This window comes from Myxocyprinus asiaticus, chromosome 1 (genome assembly GCF_019703515.2).
Source record: "Myxocyprinus asiaticus isolate MX2 ecotype Aquarium Trade chromosome 1, UBuf_Myxa_2, whole genome shotgun sequence".
In the NCBI taxonomy this organism is placed as follows: domain Eukaryota; kingdom Metazoa; phylum Chordata; class Actinopteri; order Cypriniformes; family Catostomidae; genus Myxocyprinus; species Myxocyprinus asiaticus.
Window position 1 is genome coordinate 24,632,142 of NC_059344.1, and position 22,025 is coordinate 24,654,166.

Consider the following 22,025-nt stretch of genomic DNA (forward strand, 5'->3'; position numbering starts at 1 on the left):
AAATGCATGACAGAACATTAGTCGATCAAGCCAAGTAATTCAATGGAAGGCTTAAACTCATTTGAGTATTTTAAGGAGCCATTATTTTTATATTATTTGTATGTATCCATTTCCAAGTGATGAAATAACTATATTAAGCTTAGATAGTTACACACAAATGTTTTTCTTTTTTTTTACTCATTTTAAAGATTCTTTTCATTCTTTCTTCTTAAAGCACATGGCATCTTATGATGGCCCAACAGCTAGATTCATGTGATAAGAACATTCTTAAGTACAGTATTTGTGCTTTAAAATTATAAGTAAAGTTAATAAGAGAAGTGTGAATACTTTGTTCAAAGATCTTTCAGTTTGGTGTACTACACATAAAGAAATTTCAGTTGTACTGTCCACATTGTCCAACGCTTGATATGTTCTTATTTGTGAGTTTTGAATACTTGAAATGATATAAACTTCTTTATGTGAGACATTTTTTTGTTTTGTCATTTGATTGTTTGCATAGACAGACCAACTCTTACAGATGTTTATCAGATCAACATTGCAAAATGTCATTATCATGAGCAATGAAAAACAAACAAACAAAAACATCAGTCTTAACCACAGGGTGGAGCTGTTTTGCTATTGAACATGTATATTATAGTAATAGCACCTTTGGAATCTGGTTCAAGATGTACAGTATATTCTCAGTGCCATGCTTTCCCTCTGGATTATAACATGAGGTGGACCATTTTCTCTGGCTCTCTACCAGAGCAGGAATTCAAGAAGGATTTTGCCCTTCCTCATGCATGTTTATCACCAAAACATTTTGTTAAGAGGATTTAAATGAAGAAAAAAATCTCTGACTCCACAATTAAAGGAATAGTTCACCCCAAAATTATTATTCTCTTATAATATACTCACCCTTATGTCGTCTCAAATTCACATGACTTTTTTTCATCTGCAAAACACATTCCAAGAGATTTTGATGGAGAAATGATGTCTGCTTGTCCATACAATTCAAGTGAACGGTGTCCAAATTTTCAAGCTCCAAAAAGCACATAAAGGCAGCATAAATGTAATCCAAAAGACTCCAGTGTTTTCAGCCATGTCTTCTGAAGTGATCCAATTGGTTTTGGGTGGGAACATATAACTCCCTTTTCACTATAAATCTCTCGACATCAGCAGTGTTGTCGATCAGAGGCAGACTTGCCATTGGGAGAACCGGGACTTTTCTCGGTGGGCCAGCTGCAAAATGGGGCCACGATATGCCAGCATTGGCCATGATAAACTGAAGGAGGCTGCGAAACGGTGCTGCGATATGCAGAAGTGTACAGCGAAACACATTGTCACAACACCCACCCCAACAACGACCCCCCCACACCCCGGTTGACAACTTGACAAAGCCGCCGCCCCCCACAAATGACCACTGCACTTAAATGCATTAAATTGGGCCCATTAAAGTGTCCATGCATTTTTGTGCATCTTTGTTCTTTCATGCATAAATAATGAAAATGTTCTAATATCAATGTAACAAGAATAATTTTGTCAATGAATAAACTAACTGGTGAGTTTTAGTCACACTTTTTAGCCCACTCTATCAGATTTTTGTGGGTTGTGTTGAAATGATCCAATGTCTCATGAGTTATCATACTGTAATAATTGTACTTGAGTCTGCTTTCATTTTGTCTTACATTTCGTATTAGTTGGTTTGGTATTGATCCAAGAGGGCCTATCAGTTTAACCAAATTGACCAAGATGGTCTTCCCATTCAGCCAGGTCAACCACCTAAACCTTGGACCAGCTAATGAGCAACGTGAACTTAGTGATTAGCCTCTTAGCTGTAGTTCACAGGTAGCCTGCCAGCATGCCTCTGTTTATAATTTAAGCCATTTAAACCTGTAAATAATGTAGACCCACTAATGTGAGCATCAGTAATCTGACTCGAGTAGTTACCTTTTATCTCAGAGTTTTGTTTTTTAATATTTGACAAAAACACCAATGGATAGATTCATGAAAAGTCCCATGAGGTACCTAACAGGTTTGTTTAGCAAAGTTCTTTAAAACAGAGCAAAAATAATTTTTCATTTCATAACCTCATTTTGCTATTTTATGGAAAACTGTCTATGACAAAGATTAAGAGAGTGCCATTATTAGACATTTGACAGATGAAACTGATCACAAGAAAACAAACTAAAGGTCAAAGCCTTTTTCTCCGAAGTTTCATAACACTTTATTATGTGCATTTGTATAAGTGATGAATGTATTAAAAAGGATTTGTAATATAATTTGTAAAACAATTAGCTGTTTGCACTTATAAACTGTGGTTCACTTTCCTGTTCTGCGGAAGGGTGGTTCTTCCCTTCTGATCATTTTGCACATCTGAAACCTTCATCATGATCCATTAGAAGTGTCATGGGAAGCAGAACTACAGGGGAGAGGCTGAGCATTTTCCTCTTTGGGATTCCACTCTATTACCACTCATTCAGACATGGCTAGATTGTAACTGAGTTTCTGTTTTCAGCTTGCAAAACAATTTAATAGGACATGTTTAATTCGCCAGTATTTTTATGTATATTATAATTGTTATTATATTTATTTTGTATCAGCTGATCCATTTGAATGAGATCAAGCAGATTCAGTCATCATCCATGAGTTACAACAAAGAGAATTCTTGTCTCCTGAGTGTATGTCGGCCAGGTTACAAATACACAGTTCACAGATGATTGAAGAGGGTCACAATTAATTAAGGGCATATGAACTACCTTTTATCAGAGTTGCATTAGAAAATATGATCCAACTGTGGACTGACAAAGCACAAATATTTAACTACAATATAAAATAGCTATATAAAGTAGCTATCTTGTGCACAAAAAAAATCAGTCTCACAGGCTATATGCTCATAGGCTATATTCATGTCCCTCTCACTTGCACTGTTGAATTTCAATTAACTAACTACAGTATGCCTAAAAGGACAAGCACAAACAGGTAAACTGAAACTTACAGATTAAACCATGTCCAACTTTAGTTTTATAATTTATAAAGTATACTCCACTGCTATGATGATACACAGGGCAGTTTTTAGCTACAGTGGTGGCCAAAAATATTGGCACCCTTGGTAAATATGAGCAAAGAAGGCTGTGAAAAAAAATCTGCATTGTCTATACTTTTGATCTTTAGTTAAAAAAAAAAAAAAAAAAAAAAATATATATATATATATATATATATATATATATATATATATATATATATTTTTTTTTTTTTTTTTAATTGAAGTAAAACAACTGAAACAGGGGAAAAATATCATTATTAAATAAATATTTTTCTCCAAAACGCATTGGCCATAATTATTGGCACCCTTTTATTTAATACTTTTTGCAACCTCTCTTTGCAAAGATAACAGCTCTGAGTCTTCTCCTATAATGCCTAATGAGGTTGGAGAACACCTGGCAAGGGATCTGAGACCATTCGTCCATACAGAATCTCTACATATCCTTCAAATTCAGAGGCCCATGTTGGTGGACTCTCCTCTTTAGTTCACCCCACAAATTTTCTATGGGGTTCAGGTCAGGGGACTGGGATGGCCATGGTAGAACCTTGATTTTGTGGTCAGTGAACCATTTTTGTGTTGATTTTGATGTTTGTTTTGGATCAATGTCCTGCTGGAAGATCCAGCCAGGGCCCATTGTAAGCTTTCTGATTTTTTTATCTGTTGGTATTTGATAGAGTCCGTGATGCCATGTCTCCGAACAAGATGTCCAGGACCTCTGGCAGAAAAACAGTCCCACAACATTAAAGATTCAGCACCACATTTAACCGTGGGTATTGGGTACTTCATCTCTGTGTGCGCCAAACCCATCTCTGGTGTTTGCTGCCAAAAAGCTATTTTTTTTTTTTTTGTTTGTTTCATCTGACCATAAAACCCGGTCGCATTTGAAGTTCCAGTAGTATCTGGCAAACTGAAGATGCTTGAGTTTGTTGTTGGATGAGAGCAGAGGCTTTTTTCTTGAAACCCTCCCAAACAGCATGTGGTGATGTCTTATATATATATATATATATATATATATATTTAGACTTTCTGACCCCAAGACCCAACTAATTTCTGCAATTCTCCATCTGTGATCCTTGGAGGTTCTTTGTCCACTTGAACCATCCTCCTCACTGTGCATGCAGACAATATAGACACATTCTTTTCCAGGCTGATTCTTAAGATCTCCAGTTGATTGGAACTTGCTAATTATTGCCCTGATGGTGGAAATGGGCATTTTCAATGCTTTAGCTATTTTCTTATAACCACTTCCCATTTTGTGAAGCTCAACAACCTTTTGCTGCACATCAGAGCTATATTCTTTAGTCTAACCCACTGTGATTGATAATTAAGGGAATTTGGCCTCTGTGTTAACTCATATTTATACCCCTGTGAAACAGGAAGTCATGGCTGAACAATTCCATGTTCCTAGTCACTCAGGTGCACTACATTTTTTTAAATATGAATGGGAATATACTTCAGGTATATTTTACTCATAAGAATTTCTAGGGGTGCCAATTATTGTAGCCAACATGTTTTGGAAAAAAATATTTATTTAATAATGAGATTTTTCCCCTCTTTCAATTGTTTTACTTCAATTAAAGGTTAGATTTTTGTGATTTATTTTAATGAAAGATCAAAAGGATAAACAATACAGATTTTTTTTTCACAGCCTTCTTTGCTCACATTTACCAAGGGTGCCAATATTTTTGCCACCATTGTATAAGCGGTATTAGCGGCTGTGGCTGCTTAGGCCCATGAGCCACCAGGGGGCCCCGCAAGGTAAAGTCGTTTAATTTTTTTTTGTATATATATATATATATATATATATATATATATTTATTTTATTTTTTTTTTTTTGTATATACCTAAAGTTGCATGTTAGAAGGCAGCTATTATGGCACAATTAGACAGTTATGGGGGGCCCCCTTGTGGCCAGAGAGGGAAGGGAGAATGTGATAACAAGAAGAGTGAGTTGTAGCTAGATGTCACAGGCATGTGCACGCTCAAGAGTTTTGAAGCGCACATACAAGTCAGGAGGCATGAGTTCCATGGGAGATGGTGGGCCTCCAAGTAGGATTTCACTTAGGGTCCCATATGCTCAGAAACGGCCCTGTTGATACATGACTGTATTCATTTAATTTAATTTTGTTTTAGTTAATGTTTTTCTTTTTTTTTTGTTTTTTATGAAAAAGGTGCAGATTCCCCTTCTGACCAGTGGGTGGCTTTCTCTTTTACATTACTGAATAAATGCATGAATGAATATAAATTCATATCCATCTTGTGGTGGTGTTGTTCCATGTTTTAGGGGCAAAAGAAAATGCCTGTTCTGCATGGACGAATTTGAAAGAGATCTGTAGCCTAATGCTGATCTATATCCTCCTGAGGCACTCATGCAAATATCCCAGATTTGTTTTTATGAGAGAGATTAAAGCACTTTTCATACAAGATAACAAGAATTACATAGTTTGACAGAGTGATCCAGTTCACACCGCCACAGTAATTATAGATAGGCTACAATAAGACACAGGTACTCTAGTACTACCAACCCATAAAATACTTTGGATTGACGCTGAGGACAGCATGCCCTCCAGTTCAATATGCTGGCTTTTGTTAGTCCCCATTGCTATTCCCCATTTATATATATATATATATATATATATATATATATATATATATATATATATATATATATATATATATATATATATATATCCTACAGTCAATGGGGTTTAAAGTTTCTTTGAAACAATGACACAATAAAGCAGTTATTTTTCAAGACCAACTCACTCACATTTAAGATAAACTGTGTTAAAGGTTCTCGCAGCATCAATCGTTACGGTAGATTCCCGCAACTGCGCGTGAAGGATTCTATATCATTCTTTACGGTAAGTGTGAGTGGCTCGTGCAGGACTGATTGTCAAACTGTAGCACGCGCACACAGGCTACTACATCAATACTGCAAACCACGGATTGTTTGTACTCCTTCCAGAAAAGGTACAACTGATTATAATTTCTTTGTCTAATGAAATGTGTCAGTTCTTTTAAAGTCAAGCATTATAGCCTGGATCGTTGTTGGTTTGATTTTTGATGTTGGTTTCAAGGCAAAAGTGTTTTTTGTGTCCCACCTTTTTAAGCCAGGGAGTGTACACACAGTGTAAATACTTACTTATGTACTCGTCTGTTTGGTCCGACTAATATAATGGAGTTAACAGCTCTTATGATATACTTAAAATTATTAAATGGTTTGCTGATTTAGGTGTAGCTCACATTGCTGGTTGACATTGAAAAAGTTAGAGAATAGACAAATCTACTCATCGTTCAAAACTCAGCGTGGTCTGTCATACGTGGTTGCTTTTACATTGTGCATTTAATACAAAGACGACAGATCTGCTTGAATTAAGGGCACTGTTTTTATAATAGTTAATAGAATTATAACTAAGTTATTACACCCGCAGTTGTCACTCGCGCCACGGGTGATCACGGGGGAATCTCATCATCTCCTTCATCCAATACACGTACAACTAAAATCCTTTTAGATCCTCAGTTAATGTAAAGAGTAATACTTTCTCTGCATCTCTCTTCAAAAAAAAAAAAAAAAGAAGTGCTTGTTTAGTGGTTGCAACGGTCTGTTTCACTCTTTCGTTTATGCATTTATCTGATGTTATCATTTATGTATTTATCTGATAAATGCCAGAATTCACATTTGTACTCAGTGTTTCCCATTTGGATGATGTAATTCTGAATATACTTTGGGTCTGTTTGATTATGGATACAGGATTACTTTCTAAATGGCAGTTTGGATGATGGACATCATTTTGACAACATCAGCTGCTTTTGTTTCTTTGGAATTTGTGATGGACAGTTGATTAAGTTATTCTTGATTTAAACTCATTTTTGCTAGTACTTGGGGCATCCAGTCTTACCGTTTCCACTTTGTATTCGACAACACAGAAACCAGTGTTCACACTCTCATCTACTTTTCAGAAGCACATAATTGCACCTAAAGCACTCTCCAATGCAGCAAGAGTCAGGGACATTGTTTCATATGGTGTAAGCGGTAATAACGATTGGCCACTTAAAATTGGCTTTTAAAATTATTTGGAATATTACATAGTTATGTTTAAAGGCATTTTCCCCCAGTGGATACATCTCAATAACTGAGGCAGAATTGGAAATTGCTCTTCAACAAGATTGTAGGGAATTTGACTGATCACATGTGAATGAAGACAGAAAAAGGCTTTCACTTACTGTCAGACACGAAGCAATGATTTGTCTTGATTTTTAAAGTTTGGTATAATTTCATTTGAGGTGTGTATTACACTCCAAAAATAACTCTTTGGCTGAACTTGAATCATGGACAGTGGTTCCACGTGCTTAAAAGTTAAAGGAGTTCCCTATCTGTCACTCACTCGACGTTGTGTCGATGTAGTGACACTAGGGGTCACTCTTGGGAGCCCGAAACTCCTCTGCTTTTTTGAAAAAAGGCCAATGAGAATTGGCAAGTGGAATTTGCATGCCACTCCCCCGGACATTCGGGTATAAAAGGAGCTGGTATGCAACCACTCATTCAGATTTTCTCTTCGGAGCCGAGCGGTTCTATTCATTGAAGCTGAATTCATCCACGAAGTTCATTCACCTCATCTGCTGGATTCTACGGTGCATTTCAGCGGCTTCTCCCCCTCTGCACCCGTGGAGTGCAGAGAACGCCCCTGGGCTCTTCAGCAGAAACAACTAAAAGAGTATATTCTAAAAAAAAAAAAAAGAGTATATTTTCTTTCTAAAAGAGCGGCACACACAGAATTTTTTTTTAAAGATGTGTGTTATTCCTGGTTGCGGTCGATATCTCTCCGCTTCTGATGACCACGATCGCTGTCTTACGTATCTGGGCGCTGCCCACGCGGAGACATCGTTCATGGATGGGTCTTGTCCTCACTGCGAGAACATGACCATGGCGACGTTGCGGTCGTGGCTTGCATTCGTAAGAAAGACGAGTTATCAAGCGCAGCATCGGAGAGCGGGCTCGTCCAGTCGACGATTGGTTCCTGGGCTCAGGGCGCCACCCACGGCCACGCCCCTCCCTTGTTCCTTTCTTCCTGGAAGTGCATAAGGAGCTGACAAGATCGCGGGAGGCACCTTTTACTGCCCGGTCCCGGTCTTTCAGCTCCCCCGCTCTCGCTACCCACGATGGCGGAGCGGCCAGGGGGTATTCGGTGATCCCCCAGGTGGATAAGGCGCTCGCGGTGCACTTGTGTCCGCAGAGTGCCGCCACCTGGCGTGAGCTTCCGAAACTCTCGTCGCCAAGGGAATCGTACTGAAGAAAGGCGGTGGGTTGCGACCAATCCTGGACCTGCGAATACTGAACCGGGCTTTGCACAGAATCCCGTTCAAGATGCTGACGCAAAAACGCATTCTAGCGAGTGTCCGGCATCAAGATTGGTTCACGGCGGTAGACCTGAAGGACGCGTACTTTCACGTCTCGGTCTTACCTCGACACAGACCCTTCCTGCGGTTTGCCTTCGAAGGCCAGGCGTACCAGTACAAGGTCCTCCCCTTCGACCTGTCCCCTCGCGTCTTCACGAAGGTCGCAGAGGCTGCCCTTGCCCCGCTAAGGGAAGTGGGCATCCGCATCATCAACTATCTCGACGACTGGCTAATCCTAGCTCACTCTCGAGAGTTGCTGTGCACACACAGGGACCTCGTGCTCCGGCACCTCAGCTGACTGGGGCTTCGGGTCAACTGGGAAAAGAGCAAGCTCTCCCCGGTTCAGAGCATCACTTTTCTCAGTCTGGAGTTGGACTCAGTCTCGATGACAGCGTGCCTCACGAACGAGCGCGCTCAGTCGGTGCTAAACTGTCTGAAGGTGTTCCGACGGAGAGCAGCGGTTCCACTGAAACTTTTTCAGAGGCTCCTGTGGCATATGGCATCCTCAGCGGTGGCCACACCGCACGGGTTGATGCATATGAGACCGCTTCAGCACTGGCATCAGACGCGAGTCCCGAGATGGGCATGGTGCCGCGGGACACATCGCGTGACCATCACGCTGATCTGTCGCCGCCTCTTCAGCCCTTGGACCAACCTTGCATTTCTACGGGCAGGGGTTCCCCTAGAGCAGGTCTCCAGGTGCATCATGGTTACAACAGACGCCTCCAAGATGGGCTGGGGCGCCGTATGCAATGGGCACATTGCAATACACAATTTAATATAGTAAATAATAGATACATAAATGTCAAAAAAAAAAAAAAAAAGAAAGAAAAAAGAATAAACTCTAATTATACTCTATATAAACTCAAAATTTCACACAAAACTTTAACTTTGTAAAAAAAATCTTAATTTAAAAAAAAAATAAGATTGTGTTTTAAATGGTAGATAGCAGCTTCTTCTGTTTAGTCATCCAATTTTAGTAATTTATTTGCACATAAAGAAATTGTTAATATATTAGGAAGAAGGAAACAACACAGTAGTCTTGCAATCATGGATGGCTTGTGCACATTAGCAATCACATTTTCTCACAAAAGACTGAATCAAACCAATTGTATGTACAGTGCACATTTGCTTTTGAAGTTGCTCTCACGCAGTAGTGCAGATCCAGCAATTAGCAAACAGGTAAAGCTTACACAGCCTGGATCACATGCTTGGATTGCCATGGACTGACCATCATGTACAACTGAGTTTTGATCCTTATGTGCTTCAGAGGAAGATATTATATGAGCGCTCAACAGGAAGAAAAACGCTGGATTTTCATGAGGTGCATGAATTAATAATCTGCTTAAACGAGGCTTCCGCATATTTGCAGACGGTATATGATATTAGTTTGATTGATATTTGCCTTTTTATCATCAAAGAAGACAAGTTAAAAGTAACAGGGAACTGTTGAGAGAGAGGGAGAATGAAACAGATGAGCACTTTAACATTATGATCTGTGTGTCTGGTCTGGCACTGATATGTGGACCTTTTAAATTGCTTTGCACACCGTTCTGTTATTGTGGTTACATGATGGCACGTAACAACAAAACGAACTGTGATTGGTCGTTTACATGTCTCAGGCGGCTTCTTCACGTGCAATCAGATGATTCTCAGCACCGTCGCAGCCTTAAGAAACAAACTGGCTAAATGGGAAAATTTATCGGCCAATGCCAATAATTAAGCAATTCCGAATATCGCCGATTTATCGGACTCAGCGATTTATTGGTCGACCACTGATCAAGACTTATAAATGGACAGAGATATATAGCTCATTTGAATTCCCCTCAATACATTATTCAGTTGTATTAACGTCACTTATGCGCCGACTGCTGGCTGGAAATAATTTTTGAAGTTAATAAAGTTTTAATTATCGATTTATTTTTTACACAAACCTATTGATGTTCATTGTCAGTCTTTAATAGCATAATGTTTTATGATTTCTAAATTTATTAACAGCATAATTGTGTTACTCATGCAGAAAATAAATCTCAGGTCTCATTGATTTTTTTCTAAATAGCAAGTGATTTAAATTAAATTATGAGGCACTTTTTTTCTTTTTCAGTTTTTACTAGCTTAGAACAAAGTAATTGACCATTCAAAGGCTTATTAGTTAAATAGATACAAAAAGAAACGTCTATTTTGATTTTTAAGATATATTCTATCAATATCAAAAGATTGCACTTTTGATATTGAGTATGACTATACATTGCATGTACATAAAATTAGTTCCATGTTTAGAGCAAAGGTTACATGGGTTTAGCTGTTGTGAACACAAAAGACATTTAGCAGATTTAGCAGAATGGCTATAATGGACCATAAAAGTAGTCCATACAACTTGTGCCCTACTGTATATTCCACGTCTTCCACAGCCATATTACTACTTTCAGTCATTATTCTTTGAAAATCTTGCCTTCTGTATGAAAATAACATACGTATTCAGTTCAGTTCAATTTATTAGTTTATAGCATTTTCCACAATATTTTTTTTCCTCCTAGCAGCTTTACTAAAAATAACGCCTTTCAAATCCCCAATAAAGCAAGCTAGTAGACAGTGACAGGGAAAAACTCCCTAAAAATTTAAAATAAAAGCCTTTATAGACTTTTATCACAAATGTAAAATATTATCCTGAATTTTGAATAAATGTCTTTTAATTACATGAAAATAAAACTTTTCACAATTTTCATAATAAACATTGCTGAACATTAATCCTATTATATCAACTTGGCTTGATTTTTAGAGCTCACACATGGTAATGCAATCAGGACACTTAAGACATTATTAGATGAAAATTTTCTTAAAGCCTATTCAGACTTTGTGTCCTTTTGGTGAAGAAATCCCTTCTTCTGTGAGAGCTCAGGAGTGAGTCACGATGCATGCTGTGCTTTATGAAGTGAAATATTACCAGCTCTGATTATGTCAATGGCTCCAAGCTTAGTGAAATGACTGAAGCATCACTAAGCCAGAGGCCAGAAAAGGGCCAGGAGGAAACTTTGTTCCCATAACTAGGTGATTTGAATGGCAGACTTGTAGGTGTTCAGATTAGGACTGTGACCTTTGAGGGCAATGCATTTAAAAAGCAGTATAGCATGCATGATTTATTCTCACATAGCGCATTGGATTCACAGTCTGGTATTTGATTTGGATGTTGCTGTAGGTGTGAAAATATCAAGCAGCTTTTCAAGTTTATCAAACCTTATGTATCTGAAGTTCTGAAGAGTGTCTCTCAGTTAGCCTCCTATTGCGGCCTGAATCAGATTAAAGACCCTACATCTGGACATCATTAGCCACTTTTCCACTATCAGGCCAGTGCGAGCCAGGGCCATAAACTGGTCAGCCGTGGCCAATAGCCTCGTACCTCGAGTCACGAGACCTATATAGCTCTGCATTCCCATCTTGCATGCCAAAACCCCCACAGTGTTGCCCTGAAACCCGCCCTTAATACGCCTTCCTGGTGCAAACTTCACACACCCCGCCCATTTCACAATCCAAACCAAATACGCATGCTATCTAGTTATCTAGAATATCAAGTTTATATTGTATATAAGCATTAGCTAGCTAGGAAGATAAGTAACCACTGACAACTCACCGACTTCAACTGCCATGGTGTCCCGAGTGGTCTCTCCACTAACTGCTGGACGATGTCCCAGCACACCGTCAATGATCTCGAACCATGGAAAGCTCTTCCTTTGGGCACCGCTTTGTCCATTGTGCATCTTAACGGATTTGTAACGTGTCCGCAATTTTTTTTGCCGAGATGCAGGTGCGTGATGTCACACAAACATGTTGGCACCCACACTGTAAAAAATTTCCATAATCTCCTTGTGACTGTGAAAATGCAACAGTAAAAATAAATAAAAAATACTAAATTGGTTAACGAGTAGTTACCACGGCTTTAATTTCACATATGTTACCCTGATGGTGTTTAGTGTTTGTATGAGTGACACTAAGCACTGTCTCTACATGTTTATTGGTCATTGCTCTTGGAAGGGCCACTATTGATGAACTTCATGTCATCATGTGCCCTTTTGTAATTACTATGGTGATTAACAATATATTATAAAGTGAAAAGCAGATTTTTACAGTTTCAGAAGGTTAATATATTAAGTTTATAATTAAAAAATATAAACGACGGTACTGCACTGTAAAATATACTGTAAAAACAACAGTTTTAAACTTTAAAATTTACAGATTGTTCTGTAAAGTGTTTTACATTTTTACTGTATTTTTTACATAATTATTCTGGCAAACGCAGCTTATTTTTTTTTGTAAAAACAACTGGATTTTTTTTTTTACAGCGCAGAGATGTACAAAGTTAGTAATAAACATTCAGTTTTATTAAATTATATTGAGCAATGAGTCAAAATTAATACATAACATGATATTAAATCTTGTTTAACAAATATTTGCAGAGACAGGTGTACAAAACACAGTAAATTAAACTCTCTTTTGATGATCGTACATAGGGCTGTGGCAATACTATCAAATATCGATATATTGCGATACTTTTCCTCACAATATTGTACTTTAGATCCCTGTATCGATATTTTTATTCAGCTATTTCTGTATTCATGTCATGTCCAACAGTTCAATAAAGATGAAGCAGGTCGTCTAAATAAGTGCAAACTCAGAATGGCATTTCTTAGTGCAGTCAGAGATGCTTCTATATGAGACGCAAGAGAGACTGAAACTGCCCGTTTCTCTCACAGACACGCTGGAACTCTCTCACGCATTTAACACCAGGGCTGTGCAAAAATATTGATTTTCAGACTAACCGCGATCTTCATTTGTTTATATCGATATTGATTCTTAAAATCCGAAAAGCAATCTTTTACTCTATGAGTATATCACTCACATATGCGGATACGATATTCATAATCTTTCTAATAATCAGAATCCCTATTTTGTCTGATCTGATTGCCGATAAATTTTGAAATGCGCTCCGTTTGCTCTGATGCCACTGCCTCTCTCTGAAAGTTACTGCTTGTAGTCTGGCTCAATGTCCCACCCACAGTATTATCGGATTGGTTATGTGTCATGACTCACGAGTAAATGGCCAATCCACACTGTACTCCATATTCGTGGGGGAGAGGTGGGAAAGAGGAAAGCAGTGAGAGAAAGATGCATCTGAGTGGACGAGCTGTTTTAAAAGGTAAGAATGCAGATACTGAAGTTGCATTACACATCACAGTACTATATGCCAGTGGTAACCAATTAGCAGTCCCCGGATTTGTTCCATCCGGACCGCTGACATCATGACAACGGTTGTCCCATCTCACCATTTTTACACTTTAGGTTAGTAGCGTGACAAAACAACGGTGCTGTTTTGTCACTATATCTTTAAATATTTTTCTCTAGCACTGAACACGCTTCATTAATGCCCTGTCGTGCTCCGCATGAGTTGCCTCTCTCCCCCAGCCCGTGACACGAGGCGCCGCATAGTAGAGCTGCAGATGCTGTTATTTCAACGACAGTAAACCTTAATGGAGAAATACAGTGAGCAGCAATATAGATGGCAGGCAGAGATAAGGACTGATTTAACGGAGAACTCGCCCCCGTATGAGTTAGTGTTTTATATGTTATAGCTGATGATGGCATTGATGGTGGTAGCTAGCTAACCAACGTTAGGAGGTTTAGCAAACGTAACGTCAACTTTGCTAGCATTAAATCTTTCACCATTGTGAATAAAATCCCAATGCCCTTTTTGCACTTGACTAAACGGGCTAGCCAGCAAGCTACATGAAGAGTGTCAACTCCAATAACATTGAGTCTCGTCTGTTATCACATGTTAATACATAACATTCTGTTGTGAGCTGTTTAGTTCATTATTTTTATATATTTAAAGTTTCAGTTCAAAATAAATGCTTTTAGGAGCTCCCTACACTTTATGTTTGAAAAAATAAAGTTGATATTTTGTTTTCCAGTATTTTTCAAAAGATAATATTGAAATGTTCTGTTTTGCAGTATTTCATTAAACACATGTTCTTTGGCATTTAAAGGACGTTTTGTGTTGGAGTTTGTGTTAGTGTAAATTTTGACACAAAAATTGTAATTTTTACTGCAAATATACTGTGTATAGTCCCCAAATATCAGGTATCGGTCTCCTTGATTACTAATAATCATTATCGGTATCAGCCCTAAAAAAGTATCGGTTGACCCCTAGTCTGTAATTAGCCACTGCATGATAATATTTCAGATTTCACTCACCAATTCAGCTCCGAGTCAGCATCCTTTCACTGTGTTGAGTGTAAAAGTTGGGTTTGCCTTGTAATATATGTCCAAAGATGAGATCCACATACTGTAATCAATTTGTCATTGATATGGTCTCTTAAAATTCCCTCTTTGTTCTTTACAGTTAGATGTTGATAAAAAAAACTACAAAAATGTTAAATGCTTCAAGATGAAACTGGTGGCAATTCCTAATTGCACTCATTGTCAGGAGCAGACGCAAGGTACAACTATTCATATGTTCTGGGAATGTAGCATTAATAGGAATGTCTGGACCCATGTTATGACAATCATTTCTAAACTTCTAGGAATTAATATAAGGCCTACTCCTTGCATTTGTCTTCTCAGTGGTGACTCATCTCTATCCCTTTTTTGCTTATACTGGACCTCCTAATGAATTTGATGTCCCTTCACCCCCAACTTCTTTTTTTTCCACTGCCCTGTTTTTTTCTCTCTTTCTTTTCTTCTCCTTTCTTTTCTTCTCTATTGCTTTATTACTTAATAGTTATGAGTTGGTCCCAAAATAAGACCATTCAGATGGGTAAAACCTTATGGTTGTATTCATTCTTCATGCATGTTATTTGCATTGATTATTTAGAAATGTTTGTCCCTCTCTCTTTGATGTTAGTATTATTAAGATTGTTATTCTTATGTATTATTTCTCAAAAAAAAAAAAAAAAATTAAAAAAAAATATTTGTATACATTTTATTTATTTTTCATTTATTTTCCCAATTTTTTCCCCAGTAATTGTTGGCCTGTATAGTTATTTTTTGTGTATGTTTGTTTTTTGTTTTTTGAAAATTAAATAAAAAAGAAAATTAATAAAAAAAAATATTTTACTCTAATCGGACATTCGACTATTCGCTTTAAAGTCCCTGTCCTTGAAGAACCAGTACCGGGTTTTAGCATGTGTTCTACATATTGATGTAAATACTTGTAAATAGGACAAATTAGAAATTAGCCATCTAAACAATAAACACACACACACATGCGATGTTTTGATATCATATTTATTGATGGAATACATGAAATTTGTATATTTTTAAAAGCTAAAATATGACCAAAGTGTTGAAAAGCTACTGATAAAAAGCATTAACTTGGACTTGGCAAAATGGACATAATGGAAATATACCAATATTTATTGGAATGAAATTGAGAGCACGTGAATCATAAGGAAACCGAACCATAATATTGTGATGTATCGCAATATATTGTATCATGATGTATCGTGATACGTATCGTATCGTGAGGTGGCTGGCAATACCCAGTCCTAATCGTACACCTGTAGCACAAATGCTAGCGTAGCAGCATTGTTTATCAGTTGGGTTGCTAGGAGACGTCTCTGGTGACAGACAAATCCCTGTTAAGCTAACAGGAGTTTTGATTGTTTAAATGTAATTTTCCGAGCATTTGGCAATGAAATTCCTTTATGGTCGTAGATCGGAGAATTCAAGTAGGAATATCCCACTTCCGACCTGAATGAAATGCAGCATGAGTATCTCGCCAAAGTCCACCTTTGACATTGACCCCGCCTCAATCCCCAGTTTGCCTTCTTTAGCCCAAGGGTAATCGCCAGGCCAAAGGCCATTGTAAGCCCCAAGGAGGTACGATTAAGCCCCTGAAGTGACAGTGGGAATGCAACTGGCCTTGGCACTCACTAGCATGCCCTCATTTGGCCCAACAGTGGAACTACGGCTATTGAAGCCAACGGACTGGTCTTGTTATCATCAGGACCAAACACTCCACCCCAGCTGCGGCAGTCATCTGCATTTGGCAGACTAACACCCCCTTCTCCGAATTTAAAAGCCCTCATCTTGGTCAATACTTGAACTTGCTATTTTAGTCATCATAAAACACTAACTACAACTTGCAAGAAACATGACCTTTCTTGCAAGTCTATTTGGCAAGAGAGCATAAAGAAAAATCATGTAAACAGAAAGGAAAGTACCCAAGCATATTGTTTATTAAACAAATTCTCTGTTTTGGAAATGCTTATTACATCATCTGTTTAAATTTTGTTTGTACAGTCTTTGGCCTAATATTGTAAAGTAATAGATGTACAGATGGTGAGCTGATTAAGATTAATGAAATATGATGGTTTTATGAGATGCTTAGTTTCTAATGTTGCTGTTTATTTAGCCAATGTTTACTCAACATTGTATCATTTATTTATTTTAGTGTTCCACAGAGGAATTTTCAAGGTTTGGGTAAAATTCATTTTTTGATTCTGACTTGAAGGTGAGGTTTATGCAAGAACAGACTTTTGTCAGGATTGTAATTCTGATAGCTCAATCTTTTATTCACTTAGCACTTGTGTCTAAGGAAGGGAACTGATCCATGCACATTCAAAGGCCTGCTTTTAAAAGAATAACAGTTTTAATCAAGTGTCTAACATCAAGGTCATTACTGATGTCTTTGTTGGGTGATGTTTAATGGAAATCCAAGTGTCCGGATGTCTGCTGTACACATGGGCTTTGTTCTAAAACTTTGTGAGCTTCCTTGCTGTCTACTGCCTACGTACATATAGGCAGAATCCTAATCGAAATTAAACCTCATATGTGACTGACTTGGAACACTGTACATGATAAAGCTACAATACAAAGCTAAAATATGTCTCTGCATCATACAAGTAACGCTCCCCATGCGAAGCGTACTGAAGACTCAACCAAATTCCCTGTAAACAAAGTCAGGTCACTCGGCGTCCATATTTGTAACGCCTCTGGGTAGCCTGCCGGATGCTATTTTTTTATCCAAACAAGTACAGCTTCTTGTCATGATCCTGCTCTGTCTGCCCTATGGTCCCTGTCTGTTTTCTGTCTGCGTTTGTTTGTTTCGTGAATGGCTGAGTCTGTGTTTGTGTTTGGCATGTACTCTCCCTACTCTGCCCCCTTTCCTACTGGCCTCAACCCTAGTCTAGTCCTCGTTATGTTGATTGTCTTCATCTGTTCCTCATGTGCCTTTCCTACATGCTGTATAATGTGCCTTCTTCCCTCTTGTGTTTGTCAGATAGTTTTGTGTGTTGGTGAGTCTGTTTATAATTCCAGTTTCATTCCTTCTAGTCAGTCCTTTTTTTAATGTGTACTCTGTTTTGTTTGTTTTTCTCCCTCGTGAGAGTTTGTTTTTTTTTTTTTTTTTACCTTTGTTTAACAAAGTATTCATTTTTTTGCATTCCTGCAGTTGGGTCCTCATTCTAGTCTTGCAATTCCATGACAGAATGATCTGACCAAGATGGGACCCAGCAGCAATTAGTTTTTTTCAGTTTAAACCCTGTTCCCCTGCACCCCAAAGTGCCATGCAAACCAAGAGGCTCTTCGAGCACCATCAAGTGGATAAGTCGTTGAGGAGGTATGTGTTGTAGTTTTTGGTATTATCCTCGGGCCTTGGCTTCAGTCAGGCTCAATCTGCCTTATTGATCTCTTTATGACAGTCTGGCTGAACCCAACAAATCTTGTATTCCTGGTGGGGGTGAAGGGGGAAGTCTTTCCATGACCATTAGACTGGCTTTGAAATGGGATGAATTCATTTCTTCCGCTCTTAATCCCAGCCCGAGGACATCGATACTTTCTCACCGGCGGTGGGCGCAGCAGCCGCTCTTTCCACCACTCAGAGTAGGAGGAGGAAGAGACAGAGTTCCACACCAGAGCCCATTGCTGCCCATCTGGAGGTGGCCGAGCCCGCTGCTGACTGCCAGGAGGCGGCAGAGCCCGTGGCTGACCACCAGGAGGCGGCTGAGCCATCTGCAGTCATCTCCAACACCAACAGAAGGAATTGGACGAGGAAGAGGTGGGTTCTTGTGTCCGAGTCTGCTGCAGCTTGGCACTAGGGGACCTAGTCAGCTGCAGCTCGCCTTGAGGGGTCTGAGTCAGCTGCAAATCGGCACGAGGGGTCTAAGTTAGCTGCAACTCCCCTGGAGGCTGCTAGCATTCCATCAACCATCTCAGCAGCCACCAACACCCTGTCTGACCCCTCACCTGCGGCTGTCGCCCATTCCGTCCAGTTCCCTGTGGCTGCTGCACAGACTGATCCCTCACCAGCAGCCGCTGCCCAGCTTGACCTCTTGCCAGCTGTCCTGTCTGACCTGTGTCCAGCGGCCACTGTCCAGACTGATCTCTCACCAGCGGCAGCCGCCTAGTCAGTCCAGTTCCCTGTGGCCACTGCCCAGCTGGTCCATTCCCTTTTGACTGCCACCCAATGTCCAGTGGTTGTTGTCCAGACTGACCCTTTGCAAGCGGAAGCCACCCAGTCAGTCCAGTTGCTAGACAGGAGTCAGTCTGGGTGGCGGCCGCAAGGGAATGTACCGGCTGGGCGGTGGCCGCAGGGAACTTCACTGACTGGGCAGCTGCCGCTGCCCCACATTGGCCCCTCACCTCTCGCCAGCGGTCGCTGTCCTGTCTGACTTGTGCCCAGGGACCGTCACTGGTCTCAACCTTTGTTCAGACTAACCCCTCACCAGCGGCCACCTCCCAGTCAGTCCAGTCTGCTGCGGCTGCCTACAAGGCTGTTCAGTTCCCTGTGGCCACCACCCAGCCTTACCCCTCGTCTGCTTGAATGGCAAAAGATAAAAATCTCCAAAATGGTTGGTTAAGCTTATGATCAAATCAAATATTTAAAATCAGTAATAAAATTTTGACAACAATTGTATCATAAAATGTGCTTCTTTAGCACAGATCATGCTTAAAATGCAAAACAAAATTTCAGCCTGGTCCAGCTAGAGTTTGGTTGGAGCATGTTGTTAAGCTAGTAAATTGATACTTTAATAAGCATTAATACATTGCTTCATAGCATATGCAAATATTGGGTAAAAAATTTAAGTGAACTGTTTTTAGCAATGCCTTTCGGTGTTGAATGAATTATAAGTTGGCTATATTTGTATTCAGCATTTCTCTTGCTTCGTCCACCATCTTGGATTGTTTGTTGCAAAATACGCATTGTACGCAATGTAAGCGTTAGCGTATTTATAGCAGGAAGATCTCAGGATTCATTCAGTCAGACATCTCATCCAATCACAATACAGCCTCCACTTCATAAGCCAGCCAGCTGCCTCTCATTGTTCGCATACTTCCGTGTTTTCACTCACACGCATGTGAGTGAAACACACATCATGTTATACTCATGCCTCGCTCCTCCAAGCAACAGTTGCTTCAGGTTGGAAGATCACTCACCTTAGGGCTTTTCACACTGCGCTTAACTGTGGGTTATCTTCATCCTAAACCCTGCTTTTAACGCTGGGTAAAGCAACGTTTCACACTTGTAACTTTGAAAGGGGGTTAGCACCGCTGTTTACCCGGGATTATTATGAAACCCTGCTCCGGAGCAGGGTTAGCACCGCATATGCGGGGTTAACCCCGCGTTGCGGTGCCAAAGTTATACAGTGTGAAATGATGCAGTATTTTAATGTAACAGAAAGTTGTTTAGCAACAGACAACCAATCAAATAAAGCCTCAGTACTTACTTCATTAAATATTCATACACTTTGAACCATCGCTGAAACTTTCACACGCTGCTTACATTCTCCATCTGAGGGAATCCAGTTAAGGGTCGAACAGTGGTGGCAAACACGATAACTGCTGTGAAGAAGAAACAGTATTCCAAGTTTTTTGGCCTATTTCAGAAGACGAAAGACAAACAGAGATGATTTGCTTGGTGACATTTTACAGAAGAGCAGAGCAGCTACATTGACAGGTTGCGTGTCTGTCGCAAGCTGCTTTCGTCCAATCAGTGTTATCGACACCGCAAATATGCAAATAAGATTCTGAAGATTCTGATTCTGAAAAGAACGTTAACCTGGGGTTTACGAATGTACAGTGTGAAACATTGGAACAGGATAACCCAGGATTCTGTTTATCCAGGGTTTAGAATAACCTGGGGTTAATGATTTCAAGTGTAAAAAGCCCTCTTGATGTTCATGCTCTTCATCAGCCATCACGCTCGTCACCAGCCGGTCTCCATCAGGAAAATACGCTAAGTTCTCAGTCTATTCTTCTTTTGGAGAACAATCGTCAATTCAAATACTGTACCTGGCGGTAGATGGGGTTTCAGACTTTCTGCTTCCAATGTTCTCAATCCTCTGTTCATCATAAGCTTTATAATGCATTAATATTGGTTCAAGCAGCAATATTTATTTTACTAGAGCATTCGGTTTTCAACGATCATGTTAGGTGATTGTGCATTTCGCAGCACGGCGACCGCGCCACTCAGGCACGCGGGCACTTTTCTCAAATGTTACCACAGTGTTTGCATGCCTGAGCATTGTTGTGTTAGGGAAGTAGGTTCCAATATTCATGCATGTCTTTACGCACAAGTACCTCAATACATGGGGTCCGATCTTCCGTCAAGATGATGCTTCTTGCGTTGCGTTTTCGCTCCTATTGCACGTCAAATCACGCTGTTTTCTTTTCTCATATGTCCACATCCATGTTTCCTTTAAGGGGAAGCATCATCATTGCTACATGTCCTCTGACACCTAGGCATTGCTCATTACACTTCTGTATTTCATTAACGGCACAATGCAGATTGTGTTCCAATTAGAGAGTTTTTGATGGTGAGATAACCGTCTGAGAAACAATTGCAGTGAACCAGTTTTACGATTATTTGCCATTTTTCTTATTATAGAACAGCACTGATGCAAAAAATGCACTTCATATACAGTGTTTCCCACAGGATTTTGTGAGACGGTGGTGGGTGGACCTCGGACCCTGTAGGGGAGTTGGGGGCATGCTCACCCGGAAGAAAATGTTTTACATTTTAAAGTTAAATGCATCAATCTGGTGCACTTTGAGAGCAAAATTTAGAGGCTAGATCTATGAAGAACTTTGTGCTCTTGTAAACAAGTTTGTGCTCTAGTAGTAATTTAATAATAATCACATTGCTTGTATAGATATGAATGGTGATGACACGGCAAAAAAAGTCACACCCACAAAGCTTGGTAAACGAGACGGAGTTTAACGCAGTTCACAAATGGTCAAAACACAAAATCGACTAGAGCATACATTTGAGCTCGATATTAAGCATTGTCATGTGCTTGTCCTCCGGACAAATAAATTGGTCATTCACTTGTCCAAGTAAAAAAGTTACTTGTCCGGAGAGAAAAAAGGACATTTAAGTTACATGCTCAAGTAATGTCAAAAACATGTTATATATTTTTCTAAAATGCTGACCAATGCCCAACCTAGTAGTGTACCTATGCAATCAACTCAATTCTCTGCGACAGAAATGTAAACTGCACTGGGTAGGGGAGGAGGCTATTGTCATAGGGTAAATATTTTATGTTACGGATGGTAGTCAGATACAGAAAAGCCTCCATCGCCATCATTTACAGCAGGGGTGCTCACA

At 39.5% G+C, this 22,025-nt stretch overlaps 1 protein-coding gene across 3 annotated transcripts in view; it reads left to right on the plus strand.

Moving 5' to 3' along the window:
- Positions 1–5,895: 5,895 nt before the first annotated feature.
- LOC127419430 (tumor protein p53-inducible protein 11-like) overlaps positions 5,896–22,025 on the plus strand; it is a 72,702-nt gene continuing 56,572 nt past the window's right edge. The window contains exons 1-2 of one of the 3 annotated variants that reach the window (XM_051661016.1): positions 5,973–5,998; positions 17,871–18,038. In XM_051661016.1, coding sequence (XP_051516976.1) covers positions 17,986–18,038 — 53 coding nt within the window. In that variant the 5' untranslated portion in view covers positions 5,973–5,998; positions 17,871–17,985. Of the gene's footprint in view, positions 5,999–17,870; positions 18,039–22,025 lie in introns of all 3 variants that reach the window. The other 2 variants (XM_051660844.1, XM_051660930.1) reach the window with 2 other exon arrangements.